Raw genomic sequence first — 25,033 nt, 5'->3', positions numbered from 1 at the left:
AACGATTAGAATGTTATTTTGTAGTTAAGGTATTTTAACATTAAATGTTCTTATCCCAAATTAAAGTTACCATTGGTTTTTCATTGAACATTAGAGCTCTTTAAGGTTTTTGTGGTTCTTGGTAGCCTGTCTTGTGTCCTTAATTCTGAATAACTCAGTACTCTAAGTGATCAGAAGGTAATGTTGTCTTAGGCGACAAATCAGATGACAGCATTAGATGAAATCTTAGAAGATATGGGGAATTAGGAGAAACTTAACTGGTTTGGGGTACACTGAAACATGTTTACTGAGCACCATTCCAGATGCAGGACAGTGGTATACAAGACAAAGCCCCTTCCCTAACACAGGTCCTTACATTCTAGAGAAGCCTGGGGCAGACTACACATGAACAGTCTAGAAAGCCAGGTAATGATGGGCTAGGAAGAAAGTAAAAGAGGGTAATGGACTGAGGAGGAGGACAGTTTTACCTGGGCGGTTAAAGACATGGCTCTCTTTAAGTGACACTGAGCAGTCTTAAAAATGAGAGGGAGCCATGTGAGGATGTGGAAGAGGCTTCCATACAGAGTTCACTGAGTGCAGGCAAAAGACAGACATAGGGATGGCTGCAGCAGAGTGAAAGGGATGCCAGGAGAAATATGGTGAATTAAGACCTTGTATGCCTAGTGGGCTTTGACAAAAAGTAGGAATTATACTTTAGTCATAATAGGAAACCATTGTAGGATTATATGCAAGGAAATGATGTTAATTCTTGAAAGAAAGAAAAAAAGAGAAGCTACTGTGTGAGAATAGATTGTAATGCAGGCAAGGATAGAAGTAGGGAAACCGGGTAGAAGGCGGGTAGAAGGCGGGTAGAAGGCAGTAGTTCAGATGAGAGCCAGTAGTGGCTTCAATAAAAACAAAGGTCTAAAATAGGCTGACTTAAAGAAATTAAATGAATCTATAAGTAGGAACAAGATATGAATGAACAAGATATGAAATTAAGTGAATCTATAAGTAGTCACAGAAAAAATATAGATTAAATATGTCTTCACGTATAAGTGAAATGCAAAATTAAACTACACTGTAGTATGTCTTCATTTGGGAGAAAAATCCATAACCTTGACAGTGCATTCTTTGGTAAGGCTGTGAAGAAACAGTTACCTTTATATATTGCTGATGGAAATGCAAAATGGATCAACCTCATGAAGGGGACGTTGGCATAATCTCACAACAATGCAAATGCATTAATCAAATCCTTTGAGGAATTTATCCTGAAGACATACCCCACAAGTATGAAACCACATATTCACAAAGTTTTTGTTGCATTATTTAAAAAAAAATATTGGAAATAACTCATGTCCAGTGAAGGACATAAAATAAACTGGTACATCTACACAATGGAGAATTATAGAGCAGTAAAAAAATAAGAGTCCTCTTTACTGCTATGAAGTGATCTCCAGGATAAGTTACATGAAAAAAGCAAGGAGAGGACATATAGTATTCTACATGACAGAAGCAGGGGAAATATGTTTTTTCTTTTTAAAAAAAATGGGAGAAATTCTTGCTAATTTTTAGACTATTATCCCTTTCCTTTTAGTGGGTTGCCAAAGCACATACTTGCTTAAGATGATATTTTTGATTGTGGGTAATGAGTGGACATTTCATACACTTTCCAATGAAATGCTTAATGTCACTTTTTGTTTTTGAGTTAATTTGTGAAAGCTGTTTTGTCATTTATTGTGCTTTATAGAATATACACTACTCTTGTATTTCATTTGATCCTCAATGTTTTGAGTTAGGTAGCATAGGAATATGTCTGTTTTACATAGAAACAGAATTTATAGAATTACCCATTATGTAATAGCAACTTTTGGATTACTATGTTTTTTCTCACTCCCTTTTTTTAGTATATTAAGATAAGCTTTAGGGTTAAAACAGTAATGCTGCATAATGTGAAATGAAATTAAGGTAAATAGCAACCCAAAAGATGTTCTTAAAAGTCCAAGAAACTGAGCAAAGTACTTTTTAGAAATATATAAAAGGTATACTTCACTGTATGACATGTCACATCTTAGTCATAGTCATTAAAACACGGATTGAGGATTAAAATAAGGCAAAACTGAGAACCAAGGAGGAGGCAGCTGTTGAAGTGGATTGGAAGCCAGGGTTAGGATTGTCAGAGGCTAGAAAAGCGGATGCGAGGCTCATGTGAGCAGTGCGGGGTTGCGAAGGTGGGGAGTGGGGTGGACACAGGAGCGTGCCCTCTGGTGAGACAGGCCAGCTCAAGACCATCAGGTAGGAATTACCTGACCTTGGTGGGGGGGGCGGTGCAGGGCGAGGTATGGAAAAGTGTGAACTCTTAAATGTTTGTATTTTGGGCCATAAAACTAATACAATGTATTAGTTTTAGTAAATGCAGGAAGCCTTAATAAACAGGTGCCCAGCAGTTGGCCCAGAAACTGCTGATATTTCTATTTAATTGGAATATATTGAAATTAATATGTTGAAATCAATGTCTTTCTGAAGTAGGCTGGTTCTGTTAGATAACTTCTTGGTCACCACCCTCTCCCCTTCACATTTTGACGAGGAAGAATCATTTATTGAGAGTTAACAATGGCATTTTAACACTTTTAGCCTTTAGTACTGCATTTCGTTTGTTCTAAATTGCTTATATTTTCAGATTTTTTTTTTTTTATATCTGTGCAATTGAGATGGATCTTTGAACTGATAGAATCTTAAATTCGAGAAAAGTATTCAATATCAGCAGTGTTTTACAGATTTCTTCTTAGGAATATTTGCATTAAGACTCCTAGAGTTTAATTTTTTTAAGTCATACTTTTCCTACATCAACCTATCATGCTGTCAAGTTAAGTTGTAATTTAAATTGATAGTACAAAAGTGATGAGACTTAACATGCAATATTAATCATAACCTCTAATCATGAGCTCAAGAATATTTCTCCTAAATTTTAAAAAAATAACATTCTCGGAGGTTTCTAAAGAAATATTTTTTGGAAGGATTCACTTATAAGATGAACAGTAATTTCCTGACATCTCTCTAAATCACTTTGTGCATGCATGCATGTGTGCGTGTTAGAGGGGTGGTAATGCTTTGTTTAATAGTTCGCAGTCTTTTGTGATAATGAAAATAGTGTAGTACGATTTATCATTGTCTCTTTAGGCTCTTGGGAAAACAGTTAAAGGACATAGCAGAAATACTAAGTGTATGCGTGAATTTGCTGTCTGATGGCTTAAATATCCATTCTATAAAATAATGATGCAGTACATAGCAAAAAGTGCAAGTTATATAGAAAATCGTTGTGGGCTATAAACAGAACATTATGAAAGCCTCATGCAAATTGACAACATTAGGGCCCTAGTGGTTACAATACATAAACTACATACAAATGATAGGCAACTCATAGAGGTGGAAATAGCACTGTTAACTGTGGGAAAATAGTCAAACTGTGTAATCAGAGAAATGCAAATTAGAGACACTGAGGTTCCTCATTCACATCAGTAAGTATCTTTTCAAGTATCCAAAGCTGGAGGTGGGGGTGGGGGGATGGGTAGAAGCTAAAATAGTATGATGGGTAGCATTATACACTAATAGGCCCCCACCTTTTTTTGAAAGCAACTTAGTATACTTTGAGCCATGAAAACGATCTAACTTTTTGGTCTAGTTATCTTATTTTGGAGATCTTTCCTAAGGAGATAAATTATCAAAAACCACTATACACATGAAGATTTTCCTAACAGAATAGAACTTTGCAAGTACCTAAACTCCAACAATAGGAGATTGGCCAAAGGAGTAATACTTGATTGGCCATTATGTATCCATGAAACAGTACATATGCTGCAGTGGAGCGTAGATCACTAGATAGTTACAAAATAGGACATAAATTATACACTGATTAGAGTTTTCTTTTTAAAAAAAGTATAAGAAAAAAACTAATAGTAATGATAGTAATGGTTGTGAGTTTATGGGTAATTTTTAAACAAAGCATTATTTTGGCTCTTGCAAATTTCTGTTCATATTTATTACAGGAATGAGCAAGCGACTTTTACATATTCCCACCTTTAGTGTGATCATTGATACTGTTGATTAGGTCTCTTTCAGTTGTAAATTAAACAAACTATCTCAAAATTAAAATTTTTTTTTTAAAGTATTGTCTTTAATATAAGGAGAGTTCACAGAGTAAAATTCAAGGTACTCTTTGAAGGCATTTTCAGAAATTAAATGATCTCAGAACTTGTCTCGGTTCTGCTCTCCTGTGTTGATCTTTCTTGAAAAGGCTTTTCCTTCAGGATGGCAAAGGTGAGTGAGCCTCTGTAGCTCCAGTCTATCCAAGGGTGCTTGAGTACAACTGTGCCTTTCTCTTGTGGTTCTTGCGTCATCCCAGGGCAGATTGATTGGGCGTGTGGCCACCTTGAAGGTAGGGTAAGCAGGGAGTCCCAGCTTTTTTCTTGTCACTTAGGCTAATTTTGCTTTTTTCCCCCTGCATGTTGTCTTTTCTTTTTATCCCAGCCTTCTTGATTTTTGTATTTAGATTCATAGTAGCACATCTTGGTTTGGGGCAGATAGAGAGGGAGGGAGGAAGGAAAGGAGGGAGAGATGGTGAGAGACAGTGTGCCTACTTCTTTGATACTGGTACTTAATTTTCCTGGACTCCCATTGAAAACTTTTAATTAAACTTTATCGTGCCATAGCCACTGATACATAATATGGCTACTTTTGCTTATTTTTCAGATTCAAACGTGTTATATTTGCTTTCTTTTTAGTAGGAAGTAGTCTTGAATCCTTTCAGGAGCCCGAGGTTTGAAGCAGCTGTGAAAGTCTCTGCCTGTCACTTTGTGCACAACTGAATTAATTTTTCTAAATAGCTAATGTCTCATTTTTCAAATATGTGGGGAAAAAACCTTTAAATAATTTTATGACTCTTTTACATAAAAATGTTGAAAAGAATAGTTTTTCCAAAAGCAGTTTAATAAACTTGAAATTCAGTGAAGGAATTTCCTTGAAGAACAAAGCAATTGGTTTAGCTATATAAATTTCCAGTGCTGGCAATACCATTAAAATGGATGGTTCAGATTCCTGTTAAACCAGGAAGTCCCAAGTATGTTTGTGCAAGATTCTAACTGTATTACTTATAGGAAACAAAGGATTCTAGGTATATAAATTTGTGAAATGCTGAGTTAGACAGTATTCACTACTAGACTGACTAGTTTTTAACATATCAGTGTGCATTTTGATTCTCTAAGAACCAGGGGTATAATCTATTTAGATTTTACCACCAAACACCCTTTAAAAAAATAGAACCATTATTTGTGGTTTGGGAAATACTGCCTTAACCATCACTCTATCAGGATCTTGGTCCACTTTCTTACAAGATTGGTTAAGCAGTTTGAGATGGACATTGCTGAGGAGTATTATAAGGTTTTTTGTTTGTTTGTTTGTTTTTTAATTACAACTTTATTATTCCATATGGTGGCAACCTTTGTCCTATGAAAATTCAAACCTGTTTTGTATTCTTGCCTAAATAGACTATCCTGCTTTAGTGCTAGGTGGACTGCAGACTGCAGCCAATTTTTTTTTGTAAACAACCCTATGATCAGCTCCAGAAAGTATTCTTATTGAAGCCCCAAATTAATCATATGTCATGGCAGGAAGAAATGAGAGTTTAGCTTTGAAAATTCAAGGCAAAAGTTAAAAATCACTATCATGAAAGTGTTCCTATAGATTAGAACATCGAACTTTTATGCCGTCCTTTTAAACCTGCCATGATGAACAGCTCCCAAATAAACCACAGCTAACTAAATAAATTCATTTGTTAAGTGGAATTAGAATTAGCCTAAATGTCTAAAGAACATTTGCCAAAAAAACAAACAAAGAAACAAAAAACACCTCACTTGTTTTGGACATATTTGATATATTAGCTGGTATCTGATAGTAATGAGCCACAGCATAACTTGCTTCTTGAGACTGTTCCTGGAATGTGTTAGTAATACCAGCACAATGGAGGAGGGTAACTATATTTCTAATTGATAAGTAAGAGAGGGAAAGGACATATATGATTCATCTAAAAGTTTCCTAGATTATTTAGTTACAAGTTTAAAAAAAAAAAAGTCTAAGACATAGCCTGGCTTTATTCCACACATATGGAGAAATTCTACAATTTTGCACTTTCCCAGTAGAATTTTTATATTGTTGCCTTTACTCAAATTGGCTTGTTATTATTCCTAAAAATTCTTCCCCAAACTGTTAAAAGTGTTTAAAATTAAAATTGATTATTTTAAAGATCATGTATTTTTCTACTCAACTAAATTATCACACCTTTTTTTCTTTTTCCTATATAGACTTAGCTTTGGAATCCAACCCTTCTGACCACCCAAGGGCAAGCACAATTTTCCTGAGCAAATCTCAAACAGATGGTAAGACAGTATTTTTTTCCTCTGAGAAAAAGACTGAAAACTGTTTTTGTTTTATGTATTTAGAAAGTATTTATTAGAACCCATACATTGGTTTAAATGTTTCACTTTTTCATGTATCCACTTGTCTTATTTTAACATGTGATGATACACTTTGTCACCGTTTTAGCTAGAACAGGTAGATTGTTAAACACTTTGCCACCTCTGTCAACTTAGTCAGCTGGCCACATGATTTAGATGTGGTCTGTTTCTACAAACTACTGTGTCCTTTTCCTCTTGCTCCAAAGAGCACACATTTTAAGGATGAATAATAGGATTTAGGTCACAGTTAGGTTTTCGTTTGAACAAATCAAAAAAATAAGTTTATATATGAGGGTTGAATTTGTGATTTTGGCCGCATTTTACATAGTGCTCAACCAAATGATCCTATCTGCATCCAGATTTATGCTACAACCTAATGTAGTGCTGTGCTAGGGTACATCAGAGCAAACATGCCCTATGGAGTTTCCCAGAAAGTAACCTCAGCATATGAAACTAGTGTGAATTTCCTGTGTTCTGCTTGTTTTAGGATAAGAATCAGAACTGTAGGATTTTAACATCCCTGCTTACCTGCTTATTTTCCTTAGTGTTATGTTAAGTTTATTTGCTTAAAAAGCCATACATGACCAAATTTTCCAGTTGATTATGACCACAGGAATACAAGAAGCGAGAGTTCCATGAAGTAATGTAACACAATAAAAAAACAGGAGTTTCTAATCTGCGTTTTCATTGTGTGTGTACTTTTCCTGTCTTAAGCCAATCATTTTTGGTTAGGATTGCTGTGTTTCCTAGTTTCTTCCAGAGCCATGGGCTGTTCACACGTAGAAAGAGAGTGGAGACAGTAAAAGAAAAACCACCCCAACCCCTTTCTCTTCAGTCGTTAAAAAATGCGTGCCTATGATGCTCATCCTGCATTAAAAGAGGTAGTGGGGGAAGCAAAGTGCAGCCCCAGACCCTCTTTGGAGCTTTTATTCTCTTCTGGCCTTTGTTAGAGCAAAGTGATTGTGTTTGCTTGTATATGTGTTCAGTTAGGTTAGCACACTCATTTTCAAATTTAAATTTAAGATAGGTTACTTTCCAATTGAATAAAGAGCCTTTTGTTTTTTAAGAAGACATTTTAGTTGATTACCAGTAAGTGGTTCAGGATGCTTCCAGAAATGTAGGTACATCTAGTCTTAGAGCTGTCAAATGTTAGATCCTGATAATTCAAATAAGCTGGGTGTAAATGTGGAATATGAAGCTACTACTGAGTAGTGGCTCAGATGTGGAACAGGGAAACTTTATTAGCTCAGTTTCTCACCTGGCCTAATTTGCTTTGTCCTTTTCTCTTGTACATGGAGAGTCTTTCATTTGTACCTAATATAGACTATTTGTTAGGTCAGAAAGTAAAGCTAAGTTTTTACATTTTACTTTATGGGAATTATCTTGCCAGATGATTTAAATTATAAATTTTGTTGGAAATTATTTAGAAATGAAATAGAATTTTGTCTCATTTTGTATGTTGGTAATCCATCACATAATTAGTAACTACTTTTATTTTTCTGTGGCATTTGTATCAGAATTGATCAGTTAATTTTTTTTATTCTCAGTGCGAGAAAAGAGGAAGAGCAACCATTTAAACCATGTAAGTAAACAGTTGAAAAGTTAAGAAATTAATAGTTTGAATTAAAAATATGTCTGCCATGATTCCTAAAAAATATAATGGACTCAGTACCATTAGACTGGACCTGTTTTTGTAGATTTTTCTGAATCTCTTCTGTTTTCCTCATGAGCAAATGTACATAGTCAGGAAAGTCATTGTCTTAGTAATGCCCATTTTTTAAAGATTCTGACAGTTAAATTTCAATAACATGGTTGTGGTATAAAGATCTGCCTTAATTTTTAAATCTTATTTAGTAACAAAAGTATAATAGCTAAGTTAATTTTTAGCTATTGATTTCCTGTCATAGCAGGTGCAAGCTTAGCTGCCTCATTTCACTGTGGACTTATTTCTCTCCCTCTGTTCCTTCAGCATGTATCATGGTTGTTATTAAATCAAAATGAATGTTTACATTATAATTACTATGCAAATATTGTTCCTTGCCATATCGTTCTCTGGCTGTGCTTCTTCCTTGTACATCCTTCATTCTTTTTCTTAAATATTACTGAAATCTGAGTGCTTCTGCACTTCTCCAGGACGATCCCTCCTTTCTAGCCAACATGATTGCACATAGCCATATGCAGTAAGTAAGTAGGCTGGTCTTCCAGCTTTCAAAAAATATTTTTGGTACCTAACTAGTAATTTGACAGAGAAAGATAGCTCTCAGGAATACTACATTTATGCTGTCTTAATACCTAGTAATTCTTCAGGTTTGCATGTGTAGAATTAATTTCCTGACTGTATTCACTTGTCTGTTTTCTAATAGCTATTTTTTCCCCCAAATGTAACATTTGTCACATGCCTGTCAAAAATATTTTCCGTCTACTAAACACATCTGTTCCATTTTTTTCTTGGAAACAATATTCCTCAGCCTGTTGTTATCCTACTTCAGTACAGACTGAAGGTTTTCCCTAGGCCTGCTCTGTGTCGTTTTCCTGTCATATCTCTTCAAAGTCATAAGTGCTCTGGGATCTCACATAACTGCTCTCTTGTGTTGGATCCCCTATGTCCTAGATTCTGTGTTTCCCTCTGTCTTGTTGTACTCCCTTGTTTTACTGGAGCACATTTCCCTAGGAAAGGGTAAATGGGCAGACTTTTTTAGAGATCTAGCCATTCTGAAATGCCTAGTATAGAATTCTAGGTTGAAACTAATTTTTGCAGTTCTGAAGACATTTCTGCTATTTTCTCATTTATAGTGTTCTCTTAAATCTGTTGCCGTTGTATGATGCATTTGTACAGTACCAATTTTAGTCATCCCCCTACCCTCATCCCTTCCTGCTCTGGAAACTTTTGGTACCTTCTCTATCCCTGGGATTCAGAAATTTCAAAATATGGTTTGGTATGGATCTTTTCATTCTATTGGGGTCATTAAGTCTGCAGATCTTTCAGAGAATGTTTTTTGATTATTTGATATTTTTTCTGTTTCTTCTTTTTTCTAGTATTCCCGTTATGTAGATGTTGGAACTTTTAGATCAGTATTCTTGCACAGATCTCTTAATTTGTTTCATCCTTTTATTTTCCATTTTGTCTTTTTTTAATTCTTGGTGAGTTCCTTGACTTTATGCACCAACCCTTCTGTTGAACAGTTTGTTTTGTTTATCTTATTTTTAATTTATAGAGTTCTCTTAAATTCTGTCATTCTTTTTTTTATAGCATTTGATTCTTTCACCAATGCAATTTCTTGTCTTTCTGAAAAAATTTTTTTTTAATTTTCATTTGCTCCTGAATTTTATCACTCCCATTAATTTTCTTCCTGTTTTGATCTCTCTCACCCATTGGTTATTGGCTTCCCCCAAATGTGTGGAGGTTCCTGGCTATCTCTTAAGATATAATTGGAAGCACCAGGAACAAGCAGAGTTTTTGTTAACTGACAGGCCTCTAAATTCTGAGCCTGCCTTGGGTTCTGTAAGACAGACTGGCTTTTTTTTCCTGTTCTGGCTGCTCCGTTGGAACCAAGATTGTGCTTCCTCTGTTCTCCCGTGTCAGTTACCACTCTATCTAGACTTCAGCTTTTAAACCTTAAAAATCATCTGCTGTTTATCTTGTATTGTGTATAAACTTTTTAAAATGTCTTTAATTCTAGTAAGATATCTCTGAAAGGAAGAGGAGAAGGAATAGGTTTGTGGTCACTCCACAATGTTTAACTTAGAACCTAAAATTAAAGCGTAAATCAAAGTGTAAAGTTTTAATTGAATACAATTAATGATATTCAGAGAATATTTTTTGGTTATACCTGTAATTAGCATATTATACTTATCTACTAAGGCCTTGATTAAGAATTCTGTTCTAACTGTGCACCCTGACATACCGTCCTATTAATGTGCAACAAAGAGGGTGCAGTTTTTATAAATGCATAAAGTGTTAGAAATTTTTAAGTCAATTTAAAGTCATTAATTCTTAATGTCCAAACTTATGAAAAGGTAAAGAGAAAAAGCAAACTTCGGCTTCATTTTTTAATGGGTTAAAATGAGGCAATAGGCATAATGGGTGGGGGGCAGGATTTCAACAGATACTTAACCTTTGATGGTAAAGTTTTGGTTGTGACTTTTTAAACCTCTAGGTATGATTATTTTCCTAGTCTTTGCCATTGAATGTTAAGTCTACGAAGTAACCCCTTTTCTTTCTTGTAGAGATTGTAAAAGTCCATCTATTCTGTTATTCATGCTGAATGAATGAAGAACGTACTGTTCTTTGTCCCTGTCTATTCTAGTGACTAGTTGAAATATTATGTATAAACACTAAACCATCAACAGTGTTTTTGGCTGTTTGGTTTATTTTTTTTTTTTTAGTATTTTCATTTTATATCCTTATATTTGTCATTGTAGTTTATTGAGCTCGTGAGCCAGCAGTGGTAAATCTTTAACCATAAAGGAAAATTGTCTTAATTTTCAAGCAAGATGAGAGAAAAGTAACCTGCAGGCAGCCAGTATATCCAGGCTTTGCTCAGAGGCTTAATTCGGCCATCCTCTAGTGAATAGTAGATACTTAATACTGAAAAGATTGAATATTTGGGAGTTGGCCCATACTGATGGGGGAAGTGTTCAGTGTTTCTTTGGTTGGATCTAGCCAGCAGACTGTAAGTTGCTGATTTACTAATTGAACCCCCCGTTGGGCTGTAAGACCATTCTAATTAAAATTTTAAAATGTTTTAGCACTAATATTTTCAAAGACAAACCAATATGTATTCATAATAGAAAAAAAGTTTCAACAGGAAAATGAAAGCAAATATCACCCAAAGCTTTACCAAGTTTGGTGAATTTTCTCTCTATTTTTGCTCCCCAATACATAGGTTTTTGGTCAGAATTAACTTTATTATGGTGTGATATATACCATATTACACCTTAATAGTAGTGATATTAAAAAAAATAACCTTGCATTTAGAATAAAACTATATGAATGAATTTTCATTTTTTGTGCTACATTCGTTTTTTGAGATTCCAAGAGTAATTATATGTTAACCGAATAGCTTAAGGAACAAAAAGAATTTTAATATAGATAAAACATTTCTAGCTTGAAGGAGAATTTATTCCTCCAAATAGTGATACTTTTCAAAAATATATTTTCTGGAACTTTTTATTAATAAGGAGTAAGTGGCTTTACAGCAAAACTTGTGCGACAAGCAAAATGGTGTTTTATATAATATGTGGATATTTCTGATTATTGACTACTGGCATTTTTTAAATGCTCTGTATTTTAAAGGGTGTCAACTAGATTTTCTCCCTGCACCATCTTTTGTGTATTTGTGGGGACTGCTGATGGGAGAGTATGACAGCATGGTGAAAACTATTTTTTATTAATATGAGGAAGGAAGGCTCATCTGAATTAGTTTTAAAAAAATACAGTGAAACCAAGTATATTAAAATTGTTGGTATTCTCTGATATTAAAGAATGCTACTATTACTTATAACTTCTTACAGTGATTGGTATTTGATTATTGGCTTTCCTTTAAGGAAGAGAATTGTCCTAACGTAGTTTAGGCTATTTCAGTATTTGATTATTACGCTATGGTTGGGCTCTTCACAAATAAATGGATACTTCTAAAGTGTTTTAAAGCGTTATTCTCTAGAGGGTCTCAAAACATTCATCGTTACCTCTCTAGTACCACTGCAGATAAATTCTAATTTGTATCTGTAATAAGATTTATGTTCAAGTTGTAATTGATTTTAAATAATTTGTCATACACTTGTTGAACTCCTGATTTGTCTCAGATTTTGTGCTCTAAGCATTTCATACCATGTAAGAAGTGGTATCTTAGATTTGTGAGTGTACAGAACTGGAAGAAGTTTTGTAGTGTGGCTGCTGGCAAAGGTATCCTAGAGGTAGATGGCACTTAAGCTTACTAGGACACGGAGGAAAAAAAAAAAGAAGACATTGCAGGCAGAGAGGAGCATGACTCTGAGGCAGGAAAGCATCCTGATGAGTGTCAGATAACTTAGAGAATAGAATTAATAAAATTTAGAAATGAACGAACAGTATTCTCAGGGTCTCACGAGTAATGTAGTGACAGTCTTCTTTAAATATGAAATGAGAGTTAAATTCTCAGAGTTTTTTTTATCTGTTTTTGGATATGAGAAAATATTCTTTCATCCTCTAGATAAGGAAACTGAGGCCCAGACAGACTTTTGGCCCATAGCTTGTTAGTGATAGAGCAGCCCTGGCACACACACCTCTGACTCGAAAACATTTATTTTGTCACACTGTCTCCTGAACTCGTATTTATTGTTGGCTTTCATTTACTGCAATAAAATGCTTTTGCTTCAGTATTATATATGGCATTAAGTTTTATTGTAGTAAATTAATAGTAGAAATAGAAAATCTCAGCTGCTTTTTATTGCTTAAGGAAAGAAAACACTGAAATCTTATTCTAAACCTTTTATATTATTATAAAGGGAATTTATAATAGGTGTTTGCCAGGTTTGATTATAGGTACTATATCAAGGGCAGCATTTTACAACCCATTCCTCAAATCTCGTTTGTGGAAGTTAGAGTATCTAATGGGTTTCCTGTAGAGCTGCACATGATATCACACTCAAGCATTCATGGAGTGTTAGAAAAATCTTAATGCTTATTCGTTTGACATTTTAACCAAGGAAAAATACACTTTTATAGGTTTAACTTACTGTGACATTTTCTTCTATTTCCCTTCCCCTTCAGGTATCTCCAGGGCAGCTTACTAAAAAGTATAGCTCATGCTCAACAATATTTCTAGATGACAGCACAGTCAGCCAGCCTAATCTTAGAACCACAATAAAATGGTGAGTACAACTAGGTTGCCAAGGGCTGAGTGACAGACCCCTTATGCTTAAAGCATCCCAGCCATATGTAATTTCAGTCATTTGATTGTCCTTTTCAGTGATCAGGTTAAGAAACTGGTGTCAATTACATATTGATTTCAAAGACCTAAATATGAATTTTCAATTTCCATTTTAATCTTAGAGTGGATGGAAGAAGGAAAAGCCAATTAGCAAATAAGAAATCTCAGAAAAAGTATATATCTTTATTTGATGCATTTCTGTTGTTAAAGGCATTGTTAAACATAATAAAAAGGAGAGGTGCTTTTTTATTGAATGTTTCTAGAGAAAAAGTATTTTTTTATGAGATAGAGGCCTCAAAGAATGCATACTACTTTGGAGGCTACTCTCAGAAGGAGAAACAGCTTGTCCCCTACTGGCACCAGAGTGTATCTGCATTTAAATTTAATTGGATTTTATCAGATTGTTCCTCTTGTGCATTTTTTTCCCTGTACTATTTTTGTATGAAAATTTACTTCTCCTTCCTATTCCCCAAAAAAGGGGGGAAATGCATCAAACCAGGCTTAAGGAACAACTTTTCGAGCCAATTTGTGCATTAAATTTGTTCAAATGAAGTTTTAATTTAATAGATACGTTAAATTTAATTACATATATATATAGATGTATATCTCCAAGACACTATATCAATCACAGCAGAAAAAAATGAGAGAGGTGAAGTTTGGGAAACATAGCCGTAGTCAGGTTTATACTTAAGCAAACATGAATAGCGTCATAATGATGAAAACTATTCCTTAATTTCTGGGAGCACTTCATAGTCCACAATTGGTGACGGACTTTTAAAAACAGCATAGGATTAACCTTTCAAGCTTATTTAAGAGAGAGAGAGAAAGAAAACAAAACAAGATGTAGAGCTTCCTGATATCCAGTAGGGCTGTCCGGGGAACATTATCAATGTCTCCTCAGGTTATGTGTTGATTTTCCAGAACACAGTTTGAGAAATACTACTTGAAATTATTAATATCCTCATCCCTGATTTTATTTTTCAGCCTTAAAAACATAATTAGCTTATAAACTTGTTTCTAACGTACCAGCTTTTTTTGCTAATTATATTTTAAGTAACTTCCTATTTTAATTAAAAACAGCAAGTTCACAATCATAATAATGTTAACTTTCTTCTCTCACAACAAGTCTCGATCACATTGTGTTTCAGCAAAAACTGAGCCTCCATCCCTCTTTAACATCCTGAGCTTTGGCACCTATCAAGTCATCACTGAATATTTTTATTTAGCCAAGACACTAAATCCATGAGTAAAAAAAAAAAAAACCCACTCTGCTTGGCTACAGTCCGTAGCTTCTTTTGAATTCAAAAAATTTTGATGTTTCAGTATTTCAAAAATAGTTTTAAAGATTAACCTTTCTCAGACAAATAGGATTCATGCCTCCCTCCACACCAAATTAGTCTAATTTTTAGAAGTACATAAGTTTTAATTTGCTCTTAAGTTTTAAAAATGATCATTCAATGTATTCCCTACTGGTGAAATAAAGGTTTACTGACAAAATTAAATACAGCAAATTGGCTTTTAGGAATGAATTTGAAAAATGTTTATCATGAGGTAGTAGTGCATTGTTATCAGTGTGGTGGGTGAGCTATATTAGAATCAGTTATGTAACTTTTTTCAAAATATATGTCTCTCAGCACATGCCTTCCACCCCTCCTCCAACACACTCATTCACTCTCACAAACCTTTAGATAAGCTAAAGAAAGATGTGAGGCATGATTATATGGACGAAGCATCCAGGGCGACTCTGATCTTAAGCTTAACTCATTTGTTCCCAAACTTTGCTGCACATTGCAATCGCCTAGGGAGCCTTAAAAACAATCTCAAGTCATACTCAATGCCAGTTAGATCAGAATGTCTAGGAGTGGAAGCCAGGTAGTTTTTGAAGCTCCTCAGATGATCCCCGTGTACAGCCAGACTTGGGAACCACCACCTGGTTAGAGCGTAGGAGAAAGAGAATTGCTTCTCACTATTGGTAGAACCTTGGGCAAGTCAGTTTTAACCCTTGGTTCCCTTATCTGTAAAGTGCATTGTTGTATTAAATGCCATCTAAGGTTCAGTGGTCCTTCTCAGCTTATATGCTTCGAATCTGTGATTTTAAAAATCTTAATTTGAAGATGAAACTGTTTGAAGCACTATAGAAGTATCCATCTTTGATGCTAATAATTTTATAGGCCTTTTAACAAACATTAATATTCTACAGACCTATTTTTGAAATTCAGATTTGCCTTCCCTCAATTTTGAGCTTCATTCTAGACACTGAGGGCAAAGAGAAGCATATAACTTAACCAAGAGAACCCTTTTGTTGCCTATTACATGACAACTGTGAATAACTTAGGAATACAATAACTTGCGTAGTATCTGAGGACTTATATCTGCTCATTAATATTTAAACTAATTTGGAAATAACTCCTATTAATATTAAACTGTGTAGTAGTATACTGCATTGTTAGCACTGCTTATTTCAAGATAGCTAGACCTGTCGATTTTTTGGGTACTTATATTTGCTATTAAATTTTCTAATAATTGTGTAAAAGTTATTTAAATGATTTTATTTGGTATAGAGCCCTTTATTTACCTTAAGGGAAATAATGGAAAATGGGTGGGTAGGTGGATAGTGTAAATCAACTGAAAGGTGGGGCCTGACAACTTTTTTTTAAGCCCAAAAAATGACTGCATGGCTTAAATTTAAGCATGTGTACAAATAGATATAACTTGTACAGGATGAAATGTTCTATGGATAGAAGGGGAACTATGTAATAGCATATTATAATAATCAACTGAAACTTGTCTTCTAACAAACAGCATGTACCTAGCATTTTGGTTCTCCTATTTTTACTAAAAGCCAAAGAATTAAAACAGGAAAAGTGCCCATATGATACTGTTCTGAATAAGGATTTCAAAGCCACTGGGCAGCTAGGAAGGTCTTTCCCTCTACCCCATCCCAACTTCTTTTAAAAAATATCTTCAGACCTAACATGATAAAATCAATTGTTACTATTTTTTTTCCTCCACAGTGTGACCTTAGCAATATATTACCACATAAAGAACAGGTGAGTTTTAAAACTTGTCTTGTTGTTATAGCTAATAAATTTACAAGTTACCAAGTTTAGTGTTAGGTAATAACTATAGACATTATTTGAGAAAGCTGTAGGGCACTTTATTACATTACTGAAGTGAATCATTTGATTGCATCTTAGTACTCAACACTAGTTATTGAGGATCCCGAAGAGTACTTGTTTATGTGGGTTATATTGATATTTACTGTATTAGAAATTAAAATCAAGAATTTAAAAATAAGTCCACTGTATGTTAAAACAGGGTTTTTATACCACTATTGAAATTTTGAGATAATTCTTTGTTGTGGGGGATTTAGCAGCTCCCTGGCCTCTACTTACTAGATGCCAGTAGCACCCTCTCCTCTCACATTGTGAGAACCAAAAATGTCTCTAACAATGGCCATAGATCCCCTGCAGGATAAAATCACACCTGATTAAGAGCCATGGTATTAATATAATTTTTTAATGAAAAATAATTATTTTCCACACCAAAAGAGTAGAAAGCATGCCATATATTTACGTTTTTGCAAGTCTTTTTACTGTCTGGCTTAATAGAAGACAGCTGATTTTCATGTCTACTCTGTCTTCAGTCATTTGCAGTTATTTTAGTCATTTCAATATTTGTTTAAAAGAAACAGTATGAAGAAGACCCAGCTTCATGCAGATAAAATAGCCAGAAAAAGGTGAATTTTTAAAGCCTTTAGATAATTGTGAATATTCTTTGATACTGTACCAAAAGCCCACAAGTCCTAGTTTCTAAAATTAGTTACAGCGGAATGTTAAATAATATCAGTGGATGTTGTAGTGAGTACTCTGTTAAATTAATACCCGTTGATCTATCTTGTCCTCTGAACGGATCTGTTACTTGTATGTGATTTTATAATATTCTGCATTTGTCATTTGGAAAGTATTGGTTCACATTTCTTTATACAGTGTCAAAAACTCACTTTTGTTAGTATCACCACCAACCTTATCAGAAAAGTCTTTAAGTATTGAAGGGCTGTCAAGCTCACAACAGAAGGTACAAGTTTTTCCAAATCCTGATTTTTAGCTTGATAGCTTCGATTTTATCCTTGCCAACAAACATACTTATTCTTTTTCTTGAAGCAACAGGCTCATTTTGTTTATCTTTGAGAGAATGACAGTTGTACTATCAAATAAAGATGAAAAAAGTGGCTTGTTTTGCTCAAAACTAAGTCACAAGTGCCTTTCGTTAACACAACCATATTTTAATTTGCAGAAATATTTAGTACATACTTTCCACTTATTCATAATATAAAAAGGATCAAGGTTTAATAACACTATTTTTACTGCTTTATTAAGGGCATTCTTAACTTAAAAGCAGAATTTTTTTTCAGCTGCAAGTGTTAGTGAAGAATAGAATGACTGCTAGTACATTCTGGTACCACTGCTTTGATTTATGCTCAGAAACCAGTTTTACCCACTTTTGCTTTTATGCAATCATTGCAAATGTCAGTGTAAAATCAGGTAATATCTTAATGTTCCCATAAAAACAGTTTTGACCTCATGGGCCTCCTGAAAAGGGCTAGGGGAACCCCTAGAGGCCTGCAGAACACATTTAAGAGAACTACTATTTAAATGAGCACAGTAATTAGTGTGGTGAACTTTTAAATCAAAAGACTGGTCACTTTTAAAATTAAAAGACAAGTTTTTAACTCCAACTATTTAAGAGACAAGAAGAGATACACAATAAGAATATAATATAGGAAACTAATAAGAGGAAAATGGAAAAAACATGAATCTCATATTCACATACATTAAAATTTTAAAGACATTGCCCATCAGTACTACTATATAAAATGTTTTTGTATGTTCCAATGTGAGGTTAGAGGAGTGGAAATATGTATTTGGTTTACTAGCATTGCCTGTTAGGGTCGATGCTTATAAAGGCAATTCTGGAAGGCTGGTCATTGTACAAAACATTTCACAGAATTTGATGTGCTGAGTAAAATCAGGTCAGGAAACCCTCTTACAGAATCCAAGAGAAGAATTTGTAAAACTGCTTTGTTGAAGCTAAGCTCCTTTGACCCTCCTTAAGACTCCCAGCAGATGTGTTACTAAGATATTAACTATTTCTGAATTCGTTTTTTTAAATGAGCATTCTTATTTTATAGAGATGCAAATAGATCCTTGGATATTTTTGATGAGAGATCACATCCACTCACAGTAAGTGTCAATTTAATTGAGATTGTATTTTTTTCTTATACAGTTGTGTTTATTTTATGTTGATTTGCTTTGAAATTAATTACTGGAAGAAAATTACTCCCAGCTTGAAGTAAAAATCATCTTTAAGTCTTCTTTCCCACCCCATGTTGTATCTAATTATTTTACAAAAGGAGTGTCGTGTAAGGGATATGACAGTAAGAATTCAGTTTCAGCTTTGTGTAATTAGTGAGCAAAAGCGAATAAACATACCCAAATAACAGAAAATGTATCTTTTTAAAAGATAATTTTCAGTAGCATCAAACAATATAAATATTTGTTAATAAATATAACAGATATGTTAAAAAGATAAATAGAAAACTATTTGAACTTTAAATCAATTAAAATTACAAAAATTTTTAAATTCACTTCCTCAGATGCTCTATTGTGATATGTGGCTGGTGACTACTTTATAGGACCAGCACAGCCTTAGAGCCTTATAGTTATAAGAAACTGAAAATATTTTTTAAAGTTGATTGAAGAGAAGACTTGGTCGTCAACAAGACTTGAGCCTAAAAATAATTTACATTTAGATGGAATTCTGTGGAGGTTAGGTGGAAAGGAACATATATACCTTTTCTGAGGTGGTTCCTATTATTTTTCTTTAATGAGTGGTGGTGAGTATTGAATCACTAAGGTATTTTAAGATCCCATTGTTTATATTTAAAAGATTAAATGACATGTCAGTGCAATCAAAATTTTAAGGAGCATGTGGGCACAAATAAAAGACTGCTATGGTAAGAGTATTTAAGTATCTTTCTTCAGTGGATACTTACATTGCATTTTTTCTTCTTTTAGCGAGAAAAGGTTCCAGAGGAATATTTCAAGCATGATCCTGAACACAAATTTATTTACAGATTTGTTCGTACTCTTTTTAGTGCTGCACAGCTAACAGCCGAATGTGCAATAGTAACTTTGGTAAGATATTTTTTCCATTAAGTATCTTTCCTGTCTCGTACACAGGGTATGGTTCTGTTTTTCAAATAAATGTAGGTTCTTGAAGTGATTGTCAAAACTTTTATTAAGAGAAACCTATCAAAAGAAGTAAAATACCCACATTCAAGCTTAATAATCATTATGATTTAAAATGTTGCCATTGCTTTTCTCATCACAGAACAGTTGCTATTAAAGGCAGCAGAAGAGATTTCTGGTTTCTCCTACCACACCTGAGGACACACATGAACATGCAGTGCACACACATGTACACATACTAAGTAAGCTGGTGGGGTAAGATGGGGGCAATAACAAAACCATCTGTGTATATCTAAGCCGAGTCTCAGGCTATATTCCCCAGGCAATTCTGCTGATGTGTGTCCTGATTGAGAATGACAACCCTAAATTCTCTGTTCCATGGATGATGGGTGTTAATTCATCCCTACTGTCCTCTTGTGTCTGCCTCTGAAGCTGCCCAGGATTGTAGTGCCAGTAGTACTTGAAAAGGATTTGCTAGTTGCCTCCTAAGCTTTAGGAGGACCTTTGCATCATCCATACAGAATTCCTGTGGTTAGATTTTATCATTTTGAATATAAGTCCTATCCTAGTGAAAAGTGATGGGATTATATTACTCCTCCCTATAGCAAACCTATGTCAGCTGCATGGTCTAGAGGGAAAGAACACTCAGGTCAGTGCCTCCTCCTTTAGTATTGTTAAAATTTTACTGAGGCAGCTTGTACTTTTGAATAGAGACCTTTCAGTGGACACTGGATCAGACACAGGCCTTTTCACGGAGCTACCAGCCATTTGGAGTGCTTAGTACATGACGGAGAAAGGCAGGAGTGGTTCTTCCACGTGGAGAGCTAGGCACTACAGGAAGGAGAACATCTGGGTTTGAAGAAGGGGAGTTCTTTGTAGATAAGTTAAGCTTGATGTACCTGCATGACAGCAGAGTGGCAGTGTCTAGTAATCATTTCAATATATGGAATTAGAGCACAAATCTGAACTAAAGGTAGAGAATTAAGAGTAGCTGTTCAAAGGCAGAGAAAGTGTGTCGAATAAAAAGTGGATAGAAGATAGAATAATGACAAAAGGTTGGTATTCAGTAGGAATTTATGGAATGGCAGCCTTTAGCATGTGACCACACTCTCCTTCTTGAACCTCTCTTATTTTGGCATCTCTTTTATTATTTCCTGGTTTTCCTGCCACTCTAGTACTCCTCTAGGGACTTGTCCCTTAAGTTCTGACAGTCCTTACAGATCTAAGTGTCGAAGATAGAGGAGTAAAGTTCTTAACATTATGGAGCTTATATTCTAGTGAGGAAGACGTATTTTTATAAATGAATGTTTTAAAAAAGATGAATATTTCAGGTAGTAGTAAATACCAGGAAGATAAAGCAAGGTAAAGTGATTATAGGGGCTTACTATTTTAGATAGAATGATCAGAAAGTGCCTCTTTAAAGAGCTAACATTGGAACCTTGACCTGACTGAACTGAGGGAAGGTATAAGGAGCTCTGGCATTAGAGACAGAGGGGACACATACAAGATTCTGAGATGGGAACATGTTTTGTGTGTTCAAGGGACAGCGAGGTGGCCAGTGTGGTCCGAGTGAGGAATGAGGGAAAGAACCTAGGAGATGAGGTCATAGAAGGCCCTATCTTATAGGGCCTTGTAGTTTATAGGCCGTGAAGAAGTTAAATTTTTATTCGTTTGATGGGAAACCTTTGGCAGATCCTGAACAGGGGAGTGAAGTGCTCTTAAGAGGCTATCCTGGCTGCTTTGGGGAGAATAGACTAGTTAGGAGTCAGCCTGGAGACAGAGAAGTCAGAAGGCAACAGCAATGGTACAGGTGAGATTGACAGAATAGAAAGTGGTAAGATTACCAATGGGTAGAGATAACAAGAACCGCTAACAGATTAGAGCAAGCTAATTCAAATGGAGGTTTTTGGTTCCAGCAACTAGGCATGTGGCAGTTGCTGGAACCAACTTATGTTATTAGGGAAAGCTTGGGGAGCAGAGAGTTGGGATGAAAAGCTCTGGTTTATATGTGTAAAGGCACTGATGACCTTGGCAAAATTATTTTCAGTAGAGTGATAGTGGCAGGGGGCAAACTAAAGTGACATGAGAGAATGGGAGATGAAAAGTTAGCATCATGTGAACAAAATGAGGATACATTCTAGGAGGTGTGGGGGGTGGGATGAGAATAACAAACATTCATATTGGGGGAAATCTCTGGCAGAGGGAGAAATTCTTCAAAAAGAGGTAATTTGGGGGACTGTTTTACAGAAGTGGGATAGGATCAACTTCACTGATAGTTAGCTTCAGTGAGAAGAAAGAAATGTCAGTTGCACTGACAGGAGGGCAAATGGTATAAATGAATGAGTAATGGCACATGCCAAGTTTGCCAGTAAGGCTGACAGGAACCTGAGAGATTGCCAATGTTGTATAAGTACCTCATTATTCCCATAAAGAGTTGAACCTTGTATGGAGGTTCATTCTTAGGATACCTGAGAGCACTGAGTTTTGGAGAACAGGAGCAAAATTTCACTAAGAACATACAAATGTCCAATAACCATTTGTTTTTGAAAACATAGTTGGGTTTGGAGAACACTGGTAAATCTGAGCTGTCAACCTGATAATTTTCAGACAGTAAACATACTCTAAAATTGGACCTTTTTTTTTTTTTTTTTTTTTGGTCAAATGGCATATATACTATTCTGCAGAGCACCCTTTGAAGTAACAACAAATCACAGCTTACCTCTACAATCTTTACTCAGCTGTTAACTTTCCTCAGTTCTTTGTAGAATAGACATTTAATATATGTAAAAGAAATCATGAAATCTCACAAGCTACCTGGCAGTTTTAGAAGAGTCCCAAGAATACAGAGACTGACAGCTATATTACCACTTTAAAATCAACAGAATTGACTAAGCTTTAGATTATGTAAGACAGAGATGAACTTCATGAAATGAAATGGAGATGTGAAAATTAGGGGACTACCCTTTGTATTCATGTGTTCTGTAAAAAGGTACTAAGTACAGAATACCTGACAGTCATAAAGACCGGCCTCATTTGCACTGCCTGCCCTGCTGCACCACACAGCAGCCACTGGGAGGCTCTCTTGACCACCAGTTTTTATCTTCAGCTCTTGCTACAAAAGAACTAGTTACTGTGAAAAGATATAAAATGTGCCATTATCAAGGATTAATATATTCATATAACACCAGCTAGGTTTAATACAGTGCATGTGGTAGGCACTCATTTATTGAACAACTTGAGCCTACAGTGGGCCTGTATATGCTGACTTTTATGAGCGGGGAGGTAATAACACAATGCATGTCTTCAGGATGTCCTTTGCTAAGATATCCATTCATTCCTGTGACAAAATTGGGCTGGAAATTCTCATGGGCAGAGTAGGCAACAGAAGTGTCCGACATGCAACTGTGACCAGGCTTCTGGCTTGGGTGGCCAAACAAAGTCTCTGTAGAACCTAAGAATAAAAGGCATGTCAAAACAGATGAAATCTGTCATTCATAACAGTTCTTATCACAGCACTTCAGCTGAACTAAAATCAAAGACCAGTGCTCTACTTTTGCAGGTTTACTTAGAAAGACTTTTAACTTATGCTGAGATCGACATTTGTCCCACTAACTGGAAAAGAATTGTTTTGGGAGCCATTCTTCTTGCCTCCAAGGTATGGGACGATCAGGCTGTGTGGAATGTGGACTACTGCCAGATCCTCAAGGACATTACAGTTGAGGACATGTGAGTTTGTAAGGTTTTGGTGAACTTTCTAACCATTTCCCAATACTTCGTTTGCCCCCCATAAAGTTTACATTTTAAGAAACATTTTTAAAGGTTATATTGTGCTAAGAACTGAAATAGGCATAAAATTACATACTACTTTCTATCCACCTGTGGTGTAACAATTCATAGTCCTCATCATTAATTGGTAGGTCTTGATGTGTTGTTGTAATAATCTCCTTGATAATTTGAACTGTATTTCTTTGGTGGTTTTTGGCAAACATTTTACAAGTATTACCAGAACGATAGTGCAGTAATTATCTTCATGGCTTTCTTAAAGCTGAGTACCAGTTCTAGTCCATTTTCAAGGGGCGTATGTCCGACCTTTGAAATAAATGTTTGACCACTGTTAAGGTCCTAGGACCTCTAGACTGTTGAGGGCGGAGTATAGCTTCAACTTGAGTCACACATTGTGTATTTCTTTTGGCTGGGTCTTACCCTCTTTTTTATCTGAAGTTCTGCTGCTACCGAAACCACGATAAAAAATATAGGCACATGTAAAGGTTTCAGATTGCTGTGTTTTCTCCTCCCCTTTTAATGCACATGTTTAAAAATAGGTCTTAATGAGTTAGGAAGCTCCTACCTCAGGCAGTCCAAGAAGCATCACTGGGCATCACCTGGTGCACATCCCATTTGAGAGTTTCCCGGGGGCACTCAGCAACCACAGCAGTACGTGTGGGGCTGTAGGATAACCACGGCGTGCTCCTCACATACGGCATAGTAACATGGGTGGTATGAAACACCAGACTCGACAAGGGCTTTCATTCTGGCCACCCTGGCTGCTGTGAAGGTCCTTGAGGGTGGTAGGCAGGACGAGCTGGAGAGATTTCCAGCAGACTCTCAAATTGCCCATTTGACAGTGAAAATGTCTTGGTGGGTGGCATTTAGGAAAATGTGAAAGAACACCTTTTGATTATATTGAACAGCACAGGAAGATCAAGATCATGGCAGGTAGTGGCAAGAGTTTATTTTTGTTACTTTTGCCCATTACTCTATGTAAGACTCATTCAGAATTACCAAAGTGCATATTTACAACTGAAGTGAGGATACTTGTGACTAAGAGAAGGCACCAGTGATTGTCAGTAGCCGTCTTAGTAGCTTTTGGTGACAATGCCCACTTTGATAATAATAGAAACTGAGTGGTCATGGTGATATTGCTTATAGCCACTTTAGCAAATAGTATGACAACAAATAATGAATTTGAAACAAACGAAAGTACTTTTGGAAGTTGCAGAAGCTAAAATGACTTTGATCACCATTGTCATCAGTCTTCAGACTTGAAAAAAGGGAAAATTTATTATCATGAACACGAACCCTGCCATGATGGCAGCTGAAAATTTCTCAAAACCTACAATTAAGCTGGTTAAGACTCTGGTTCTAGTTATAACGTGCAGAGAAATGTGTGGGTTTTCACAGATATGAGCTCCAGGAGCAGTAGTGGCAGTGTGTAGCTACAGGAAGACTAGTTCTAAACAATGCTGTTTGTGTGTGAACAGAGAAACACCAGGAGCTATGTTTATAATAGGCTGCTTTTGTTTATGATCTTTGGAAATTGGAAGACATTACAACAGTGTTTAGTATACATTGGTTTTGTCCCCCTGCTGTTGACTACTATTCG

The 25,033-nt window shown here is 35.5% G+C and overlaps 1 protein-coding gene across 4 annotated transcripts in view; it reads left to right on the top strand.

Annotated features, from left to right (window-relative positions):
• CCNYL1 (cyclin Y like 1) overlaps window positions 1–25,033 on the top strand; it is a 35,725-nt gene that overhangs the window by 3,830 nt on the left and 6,862 nt on the right. The window contains exons 2-8 of one of the 4 annotated variants that reach the window (XM_023536311.1): window positions 6,336–6,410; window positions 8,036–8,070; window positions 13,240–13,340; window positions 16,414–16,449; window positions 18,591–18,642; window positions 19,477–19,596; window positions 23,306–23,376. In XM_023536311.1, the coding sequence (XP_023392079.1) occupies window positions 6,336–6,410; window positions 8,036–8,070; window positions 13,240–13,340; window positions 16,414–16,449; window positions 18,591–18,642; window positions 19,477–19,596; window positions 23,306–23,376 (490 nt within the window). Of the gene's footprint in view, window positions 1–6,335; window positions 6,411–8,035; window positions 8,071–13,239; window positions 13,341–16,413; window positions 16,450–18,590; window positions 18,643–19,476; window positions 19,597–23,209; window positions 23,377–25,033 lie in introns of all 4 variants that reach the window. The other 3 variants (XM_011369650.2, XM_011369651.2, XM_011369653.2) reach the window with 3 other exon arrangements.

Source organism: Pteropus vampyrus, unplaced genomic scaffold (assembly GCF_000151845.1).
Source record: "Pteropus vampyrus isolate Shadow unplaced genomic scaffold, Pvam_2.0 Scaffold152, whole genome shotgun sequence".
Lineage (NCBI taxonomy): Eukaryota > Metazoa > Chordata > Mammalia > Chiroptera > Pteropodidae > Pteropus > Pteropus vampyrus.
The sequence above is the reverse complement of the archived record's forward strand: the minus strand, read 5'-3'. Positions and strand labels throughout refer to the sequence as shown.